Here is a 10407-nt window from a genome sequence, read left to right as displayed (position 1 = left end):
GGAGAGAGATTCGGATGAGAGAGGGGAGGGAGGAGCCTTGGCCTATAAATAGCAAGCTCACCCAAGTCATTTCTCACACCTTCACTTCTTGCTCCAACTTCTCTCTAGAATTTCTAAGCTTCTTTTGTTCTAAAGTTCTAGTTTCTTGAGTTTTCTTGAAGTTCTTGAGAGCTACCACCAAACCACCTCCAAAAAACCACCCTTAGATCTTTAACGTAGCCTAATTTAGTTAGCAAAGTTGTTTCTAGGAAGAGAAAATCCATCTCTCTTCCTTTCGAAGCAAACCGGAGTCGTTACGCCGCCGATTTGCAAAACCAACGACCTGTTCTCAAAAACCGACCAACCGCCAAGAAGTAAGGTAGAGTCCCTTGTCCATTAAACCCAAATATAGTGTAGAACCGTATGTTGAAAAATAGGATGTCTTTACTCTTTAGTTCAAAGTATAACTTGAAGTATTTTTAAGTAGATAAGGTTATCTATCGATTATTATGTTTAGAAGGCATGATGATAAACTAATTCATTTTGCTAATAATGGTATGAACGTGTTGAATAAGGAACTTTTACCTCAATAAACATATATTGTTTAGAACTTTCCACAAAAGAAGAAAGGACGGTTTTCGAAAAATAGAAACTTATCGCTTGTTTAGAAGTATTCGTATTTTGATCTCTAGGATGGTTATGAGCATGATTACTAATATAGAATTGGATGATCTTGCAGTTGAGTTTCAAGATTTCAATGAATGAGTTAAGTTTACTGTTGTGAAAAAGTCCTACCACGGAGTCTATGCATGAGAACGAGACACAGAAATCAAGAAAGTAGAAACATGACGCCTAGGGTGTGTTAATGACAAGGCGCGTTTTGAAAAGGAGAAAAAGTTTTGAAACCCCAATGTGGTCAGACTTGCCCATTATGGGAATGTGTGTGTGTGTGTTCCAATGGGAATCCGAAAAAGCAGAACCATTGTGAGGTTGTGTTTGTTCCAATGGGAATCCGGGAAAAGCGGAACCATTGTGAGGTTGTGTGTTCCAATGGGAATCCGAAAAAGCGGAACCATTGTAAGGTTATGTGTGTTCCAATGGAAATCTGAATCAACGGAACCATTGTGAGGTTGTGTGCGTTCCCATGGGAACCCGGAGCAGCGGAACCATGGTGAGGTATGGCTTGGTAATCCGCGGAGAGGAGCCAATGCAATTGTGTGCTAATGGGAACCCGGGACGCCGGCACCATTGTGAGGTTATTCGGGAGACCAGAACGGTGGAACCGAGGTTGGGTGTGTTAAAGACGATTTTGAAAATGTGATATGGTTATGAAAATGTGGATAAAATGTTGACACGGTCTACGAGGAGTCGCGTAGGAGAAACTCAGAAAGTCATGGACACCAACGCTAGGAAGATAGCGAATGTGGATGTGTCATTGTTATTCATTTATACATGAGTTATGTGACAATCATGAGTTTGTGTGCTATATCTATGACCTATTGTTTGTAAGTTATGGGTTAGCGGGTATGGGATTGTTTTGCTGAGCTTTTGTAGCTCACGGTGTTACCTTTGGTGACCCTGACATATTATATCGGTGGCGACGCTGGTATAATGTGTCAGGCCTTGTAGATGATCAAGATGAATAGTACACCTTGGAGGCTTTTGGAGCTGAGGAGCTGGCTAGGATGGAGGAGCAGGTGGAGCTGTAGTTAGGAATCCTAGAACCCCCTTCATTGTATAAATATTGAACTCTTGTGGGAGTTTTGTTGTAATAACGAGCCAGACTCCATTTGGTTTTATCAATAAAATGTTTATTTAACGTACCCAAAATTGGGGGCGTTACAGTTGAGGTTGATCTTAATGAGATCACTTTTTGGGCCTTTTGCAAGGCTGTTTGCTTTTGAAATCATAACAGGTGCAGGTTCGATGATGGCATGCTCTTTATTTTGAGCCAAGTTATGGCAGTTTTTCAATGGTCTTTGTGCGCATTGTGTTATGCGTACTGACTTTTGCAGATTTTGCCAATTTCTGCCCTTGCTTGTGCCAAGTCATGAAGCTAGAAATTCTTTTATGAGCTCTGTTTGATCTCATAGCTGTGCTATGTCTATAGGCTTGGAATTTTTTCCTAGGCTTTTTAATTGCATAGTCGTGCTACGTCTTTTGAGCTTAGAAATTTTTCCTAAGCTCTTTTACTTGCATAGCTGTGCTACGTCTTTTGAGCTTGGAAATTTTTCCCAAGCTCCTTTACTTGCATAGCTGTTCTACGTCTTTTGAGCCTTGGAAATTTTTTCCTAAGCTCCTTTACTTGCATAGCTGTGCTACGTCTTTTGGGAGAGTGGTGGTATTCCTACTCCCCTAAGTATATAAATTATTTGCGTCCAAACATCTAATATACTTATTGTAGTTTCCCATAGAATATGCCTCAACTTTGACAATTTATTTCCGTAGATTATTATATTTGTTCAAAACATGAGAGGTTGGCCCTTGGGGTCCAAATCTTTTGTTTTAAACAAAAGCAATCGTTTCAACTGCCCGAGGTAATCGGATGTATAACCTCCCATTACTCTAAGCAGTTGAGGTGGCGATTTTAATTGCAATTTTAATTATGATCATGCTGATTGGTTTGGCAAACGGTTAGTGAACCGTCTAAGTTGTGCTATAAAAACTAGCAGTCGTGATGATTTATTCTTCATTCCATAATCAGTTTTCAAATTGTGATGGTGAACAACGAGTAAATTTTAGAGTTGTACCAGGAGCTGCAAAGTCTGAAGGCGGCCATTGATAAGCTGTCTTCAAAAATGGAGACCATGGTGGAATCAATTTCCGTCATGGAGAATACAGTCCGCATGGTGCTGATAGCCAACTGGGACCAGTTGGAGGCTTTTCGAGGGCAACCGGCTCCGCCAATTCCTTCCCCTCCGAGGGAGGGATGTAGTAATTAGGTTGCAACTTTGTGGGTTTTACCCACAAAGTTTTTATGTAAAAGTTTGTCCATACCCCTTGGGGTGTGGATTTATTAATAAAATTTTGAATAATTTTATTCTTCTGCTTGCCTTTTTCAATATCATGTGTACAGGAAAATTGAACAATCGTCCCTCGTGGGGAATTTTATTGGCCACATGGGCTAACAAAGAGAACACATGGTCCTAATGAAATCAACTTTGTTGCTAGAGTTTTATTGAAAACAAAAAGTCTCCTAAAAATAGGAATAAATTTCCTAAAAACAGAAATAAACTTCCATGGCAAGTACCTACTTGTAATACTTCTTGAGATGCTCTGCGTTCCATGAATTTGGTAGCTCTTTTCCCCTTAGGGTTGCGAGCTTGTATGCACCAGCCTTGACATGATGCAAGACCTGATAGGGTCCTTCCCAATTTGGGTCAAGCTTGCCCACCTTCTTTCCAGTCGGGTCAACTTTACTTAGGACTAGGTCACCAGTTCGAAAATCTCTTGGTCTAACCTGGGCTTCATGGTACTTGACCATTCTTTGCTGGTACACGGCTGTTTTGGCCATTGCTGTTTCTCTTGTTTCTTCCAAGAGATCCAGCTCAGCCCTAAGATCTTCCTGGTTTTCTTGGTGATCCGTGCTTGCGGTCTTGTAATTGAGTAGTTCAATTTCAATGGGAACTACTGCTTCAGCCCCAAATGCAAAGGAGTATGGAGTTTCTCCAGTTGCAGTGCGGGGTGTTGTTCAATATGCCCATAGTACATTATAAAGCTCGTCTGGCCAAGCTCCTTTGGCCTCTCGCAGCCTCTTTTTAATCCCCTTTTTGATGGTTCGATTCGTGACTTCCACTTGCCCATTAGCTTTCGGGTGAGCTTTAGATGCATAATGTACATGTATTCCCTTGGAAATACAGTATGCTTTAAACTGAGCATTGTCAAATTTCTTTCCCCGGTCTGTGACTATAACACATGGTAATCCAAATCGGCTAATAATTAACTTCCATAAGAAGTCAATTGTAACCTCTGATGTGATTGTGGCCAGCGCCTTAGCTTCGACCCACTTCGTAAAGTAATCTACAGCTATAATGGCATGCTGGACATGGCCTGCTGCCATAGAAAGTGGGCCAATCAGGTCTACTCCCCAGTGGGCAAATGGCCAAGGTCCTCTCATTGAAGTTAAAACCGTGGGTGATCCATGAAAGATATTTGCAAAGTGTTGGCACTTCTCACATTTTTGGACCGTAGAGTTGCAATCCTTTTACATGCTTGGTCAGTAGTATCCCAATCTAAGGAGTTTGTAGGCCAGCATGCGGCCATTTTGGTGATCCCTACAGACTCCTTGGTGAACTTCTTCCATAGCTCGTGCAGATTCTGCCGTGGTCAGACACCTAAGATATGGTAATGAGAAGCTCCTTCTGTATAGCACATCTCCCATCATCAAGTATTTTGCAGCTCTAATTTTGAGCTGCCTAGCTTTGACCTTATCGTCTGGTAACGTCCCGTTTGTTATGTAGTCAACTATGGGACCTGTCCATGAGTTGTTATAGTCAATAGCTTGTACCTGTACGTCCGGGGCAAAGATACTTGGTAACTCCAAATATCGTACCGGTGTATTCCTTGGAATAGCGTCTTCTTTGGCCATGGCCAGCTTTGCCAAATAATCAGCTTCAATGTTCTCCTCCCTTGGCATCCTGACAATATTAAAGCTTTGCAGCTTTGCAACTTGGGTTTTTACTTTATCCAAGTACTTCTGCATTACCTCTTCCTTCACGGTATATTCTCATAGGACTTGTCCTACTACCAGCTGTGAATCACTTTTGGCTAACCAACGGCCTTGGCCAGCTCCAACCCAACCACAAGGGCTTCATATTCAGCCTCGTTGTTGGTTGCTTTGAACTCAAACCTAAGCGCGTAGCTCAGGCATTGTCCTTTTAGAGATGTTAAAATTAAACCAGCTCCGCTTGCATCTCTGGTTGTTGATCCATCAACTTGGAGGACCCAAGGTTTAAGTTCTTCCTTGGGGAGCTCTTCTGGTTCTGGATATGTGTATTCTGCGAGGAAAGCTGCAAGCACTTGTGCTTTGATGGCAATCCGAGGCTTGTACTCTATATTGAACTCACTAAGCTCTATTGACCATTGAATTAACCGGCCTGATGTTTCTAGGCAGTCGAGAATTCTTTGAAGTGGTTGATCTGTCAATACTTTGATAGAGTGAGCTTGGAAATATGGTCGTAGCCCTCTGGCTTCTTTCACCATCGCAAAGGCTACCTTTTCAACTCTGAGATACCTCAGCTCAGCTCCTCGCAAGGCTCTGCTAGTATAGTATACTGGGAGCTGTATCCCTTGCTCCTCCCTGATCAAAACTGCGCTAACAGCGTGGGGGGAGACAGCAAGATACAGGAACAGGTCTTCTCCTTCTCGGGTCCTACTAAGCAATGGTGGGGATGTCAAATATCCCTTCAGCTGATTGAAAGTTGTTTTTTCCATGGTAGTCCACTCAAAGGCCTTTTTCAAAACCTTAAAGAATGTTTGACACTTATCAGTCGCTCGTGAGATAAACCTACTCAATGCGGCGACGCGTCCCGTTAGCTTTTGGACTTCCTTGATGTTCTGAGGTGAGCGCATGGTGAGGATGGCTTGGATTTTTTCAGGGTTTGCTTCAATGCCCTTTTGTGACACCATGAAGCCCAAAAACTTCCCTGAGGAGATTCCGAAAGCATATTTTGTCGAGTTGTGCTTCATTTGGTATTTTCTAAGAACCTGAAAGGTTTCTTCCAAATCTACAACATGGTTATGCGCCTTGGCACTTTTCACCAGCATGTCGTCCACATATACTTTTACGTTGCGCCCAATCTGCTTCTTGAACATCTTGTTGACCAACCTTTGGTATGTCGCCCCTGCATTCTTAAGACTGAAAGGCATTACTTTGTAACAATATAATCCCCTATCGGTGATGAATGAGGTTTTCTCTTGATCTCCTTCGTGCATTTGAATTTGATTATATCCTTAAAATGCATCCATGAAGCTGAGGAGCTCATGCCTAGCAATAGAATCTACCAAGGAGTCAATCCTTGGCAGAGGAAAGCTATCCTTTGGACACGCTTTATTGAGTTCAGTGAAGTCTAAGCACATCCTCCACTTGCCATTGGATTTCTTTACCATAACCACGTTGGCTGGCCAATCAGGGTAGAGAACTTCGCGGATGGATCATGCTTGTATGAGTTTGTCTACCTCATTGGCCGCAGCTTCGTTTCATTTCGGAGCAAAGGTCCTCTTCTTTTGCTTAACTGGGCGCATCGTGGGATCCACGTTCATCTTGTGGGATGTGACCCTTGGGTCTATCCCTGGGATATCCTCATGGGACCATGCAAAGACATCTTTGTTCTTTCTTAGGAATTGTAGCAGCTCTGCTTTTGCTAGCGTGCTCAATCATATTCCCATCCTTACTGTCTTTCCTGGTTGCCCTGGTTCCAAAAGCTCTTCCACGAGCTCTTCCACAGGCTCTCCATGTTGGAGTTTCTCCTCATCTCGTGTGTCGAGGCTCTCTACATTCATGGTGATGTTAGCTCTTCTGAGTGAGGTGACGTAACACTCCCGTGCTGCCTTCTGATCTCCTCTGACACAAGCAACCCCCTCTGATGTTGGGAACTTTATCATCAAATGATATGTGGAGATTATTGCCCCGATTTTATTCAAAGTTGTTCTCCCCAATATTGCATTGTATGCTGAAGGACAGTCGACTACTATGAAATCTACTATTCGTGTGATCTGACTTCCCTCCCCCCCTATAGTGATTGGCAAGGCTATTTGACCAGCCGGGTAAACTGGCGTACCTGCAAATCCAACTGATGGGGATGTCATAGGCCTTAACCTTTCTCGTCCAACCTTTAGTTGGTCGTATGCATGGAGGTAGAGGATGTCAACTGAACTTCCGCTATCTATCAACACCCTACGTGTGATGTAGTTTGCTCTGACAATGGTTATTACTAGTGGGTCATCATGAGGGATACGAACTCCCTTGATGTCCTCCTCTGAGAAAATAATGGGTATTTTCCTCTTTCTTCTGGAACTTGCTTGGGCGGCCAACTGTGTTGACCTCCAAATGTTCTTCTGATCTCAGTTTCCTTAGGTGGGCTTTTCTAGCATTGTCGGACTCTCCGCCTCCAGCAAATCCTCCATGGATGACCTTGATCTCTCCAATGGGGCCTGACCGGGGTGTGGTGCCATCTCTACTCTCCTTGCTGGTGTCTTCCCTTCTAGATTGCTTCTGGTACTTCTTCGTTACAAAATGTTGAAGTCTCCCTCTTTGGATCAGATCTTCGATCTACTGCTTTAGGTCAATGCAATCATCTGTATTATGACTGTAGTCTTTGTGGAACCTGCAGTATTTATCCTTAACTCTCCTATTAGGATCAGTCCTTAACTTTCCAGGCCACTTGAGGTCCGGATCATCCTGTAGGTTGCTAAGGATTTGCTCTGCCATAGCTATGAGTGGTGTAAACTGCTTGTACCGACCTTGGGGCAGTCCTCCCGCTCCTCCCGCTTTGGGGATAATCTTGAATCCACCTTTTTATTCTTTGGTTCACCTCCCGTCTTGCGGGTGGATTCTGTTCTTTTCTTATCAGGCGGAGGAAACTCACCAACCTGTGATGGCCCTGCTTGGGGATCAAAGCCATCATGTGTACGTCTTGCGTAGACAGCCTCCTCCACGTTCATATGTTTTTGAGCTCTAAGCATAAGCTCTGCCAAAGTTTTGGGCGGTTCTTGAGATAAGAGGTATAAAAACTGTCCTGAGTACAATCCTGCTATATATGTAGTTATGCTCACACTATCGTCAGCTTCATCTATCTGAACCACTTCTTTGTTGAACGGTGTATTCTCTTAATGACTCTCATCTCCCTTATTTTACCGTCAAGAGATGTGTTGCTGGTTTGCCGTAGCGTTGACCAGCAATGAAGTAGCTCACAAAGCTCGTGCTAAGCTCTTTGAAACTGTGTATACTCCCAGGTGGGAATTTATCAAACCATGCTCGGGCACTCCCCTTGAGAGTAACTGGGAATGCCCTGCACATGACTTTATTTGGTACTGTTTGCAGATGCATCAGAGATTTGTACGTTTCCAAATGATCCAATGGGTCCGTGGAGCCATTGAACGTTTCCAACTAGGGCATTTTAAACTTCCTTGGAAGAGGAAGCCCCATGATTTCAGGTGTAAAAGGTGAATCTGTATTCTGCACCAACTCCTCTACCGTAGCAGGAGTCTGTGCTTTGATATGTTTCATCAGCCCTTCAATCTGATCTTGCATTTTGAGTAATGCATCTTGTTCATGGGGCGGTTTTTCTAGGGGTGGTTTGCCATGCTTTCTTCGATTTTGGCTTTCTTTCTCACTGGATTCAACTTCTTCCCTGTCATCCTCTTCTTCTTGTCAACTGTGTCATAGATTTAGGAAGCTTGGCTCGGAGATCTGCGTTTTGCTGCATCGCTCTTTGTAACCCTTGGGTTAATGCTTTTATCTGCTCCTACATTTGAGCAAACACTTTTGGGGTCATCTGATCACCCCCAGTTTTGTTTGCTACGGCAGCCTTGGCTACTTCTGCAGCCTTGGCAGCTTTTCCAGCAGCAGCAGTTTGCTGCGGCAGCCTTGGCTACTTCTGCAGCCTTGGCAGCTTTTCCGGCGGCAGCAGCGGTCTTGGCAGCTTTTGCTACCCTGGCTGTCTCGATGGCTTTGGCAACCTTGGCTGCAGCGGTGGCCTTCGTGGCATCATCGTCACCCGTTTGTGGGGGGGTCTGAAGCCGTTGTTGTTCTACTTGATCGGGTCTCTACCATACAAAGCTATTCACCGTAAGGAAAAAGTAGTTTCCCACAGACGGCGCCAGGTGATGAATCAGCTTTGTCTCTAGCTCCAACCTGATCCAACAAAATAAAGCAAGAGCTCAAGTCACCGGTGTGGTGGCTTGCCAACCACCCTCCGATGCCTAAGTCAGTAAAGAACTTGCTGTATGGTGAGAGAATTTAGATTCTTCGTTATAAGTTGCGTATTTCTGTGTGTACCTTTATAGGAGTTCTACCATTATATTTATAGGCATCTGGATAGGAGGTTGAGTCCTCATAGGACTATATTCCGGAAATTTTGGATCGCTTTAACGGGGTGCGTAGAGTCCTTCCTTAGCTGGAATTCTACGTCCACCTTGCTTTAGGATGGAATCCTTATCCATCATTAATCGTGTTTACACTGGCATTTTATGCTTATCTTACCAACATTTTTCCTTTATCCCGTAGGATTATGGTTTCTTAGAGAGGTATCTTTGATTGGATTAAGTATGTTCTGTGAATATTACTTATCCAGCCTTAGCTTTGTGTCAGAGCTGGGACCTTATGACAGCTCCGTCTGGTGGGCGGGGCTGGCATACCCCAACCTTGTAGCAGGTGATACTTTCCAGAGGTGCATAGGCGAAGCTGACTTTTACTCCCCAGGTCCATATTTCTTGCAGTGCTGAGCTCTCTAGGTCTATCCTATTTATCAGTCACCCTTACTGAGGCTAACATGAAGCTCACAAAGCAAGGTGCCTCCATGATAGCGGAGCTTAAAAAGGTTATTGATGAAAGGGATGCTGCCCTTCAGTCGAAGAGAGAGTTGGAAGAGGAGAGAGATGTCGCCGTGGCGACTGCTAGAAGTCTGGAGCAGAAAATTCTGGAGTGGGATGGTGAGCTTGAGAAGTGCAAGACCATAAGTCAAGGGATGGTGGAGAAAGTAAGGAGTACTTGTAGGGATGCTATTTCGCTCTTCCTGCAGTCCCCTGAGTACCGTCAAGACATAACCAATACTTTGATGGGTTTGAAGCAATGAGGAGTCGCGTTGCCTTAGCTTACCCAAATTTGGATTTTTCAAAATTTGAGGTTGATGATGATGATGGGCTCTCCAGTTTGGACGGGGGAAGGAATGATGATGATCAAGCTGTTGATGCTGCTTCCTTTGAAAGAGACACCACCATCCCGAGGACCCGAGCTCCTCAATTGCTTCCCTTCTCAAAACTCCAAAAAAGGTGACTCTCCCAGTTGAAGTTCAAACTCCTGCAGCTACCCCTTCTGGCCCTCCTCATGGTGATGGTCAGGCAGTTGATATTTCCACCCCTGGCCTTTAAATGGCCAAAGAAACATTTGATTCAATGGGTCTGTAGTTAAATACTTTAAGTACTTTCTTACTTGACTGTTTTGTTCAGGAGTGGTCTTTTGGTAAGATCACCACTCTTGAAAGTTTTTGAACTTTGTTCTCTTAGGTGATCTTTGTGAATGATCTGGTTATGATCATGTATCTTGGTCTTTTTAAGGCCGTTTTGAGAATCTCATTATGACAGGTACAACATAGGCATATTTCTCATTTTATGCCAATCTATGGCAATCTTGACAGTCTTTGTGCATATCATGGTTATGCTATGCATACTGACATTTGTGGGTTTTGCCAAGTTTTGCTTTCGTCATAA

General features: G+C 43.8%; 2 protein-coding genes across 2 annotated transcripts; both read right to left on the bottom strand.

The window, feature by feature from the left end:
• Positions 1–3229: 3229 nt before the first annotated feature.
• On the bottom strand, positions 3230–4096 carry LOC131317345 (uncharacterized). Its single transcript, XM_058346904.1, has 2 exons — positions 3689–4096; positions 3230–3574 (listed from the first exon to the last, which is right to left on the bottom strand). Exons 1-2 carry the CDS (start codon positions 4094–4096, stop codon positions 3230–3232), a joined length of 753 nt encoding a protein of 250 aa, XP_058202887.1.
• Positions 4097–6354: 2258 nt separating this feature from the next.
• LOC131317344 (uncharacterized) lies at positions 6355–7641 on the bottom strand. Its single transcript, XM_058346903.1, has 2 exons — positions 7441–7641; positions 6355–7011 (listed from the first exon to the last, which is right to left on the bottom strand). The coding sequence occupies exons 1-2, from the start codon at positions 7639–7641 to the stop codon at positions 6355–6357; spliced, it is 858 nt and encodes a 285-aa protein (XP_058202886.1).
• Between the last annotated feature and the right edge of the window lie 2766 nt (positions 7642–10407).

Source organism: Rhododendron vialii, chromosome 2a, assembly GCF_030253575.1.
Source record: "Rhododendron vialii isolate Sample 1 chromosome 2a, ASM3025357v1".
In the NCBI taxonomy this organism is placed as follows: Eukaryota; Viridiplantae; Streptophyta; class Magnoliopsida; order Ericales; family Ericaceae; genus Rhododendron; species Rhododendron vialii.
The sequence above is the reverse complement of the archived record's forward strand: the minus strand, read 5'-3'. Positions and strand labels throughout refer to the sequence as shown.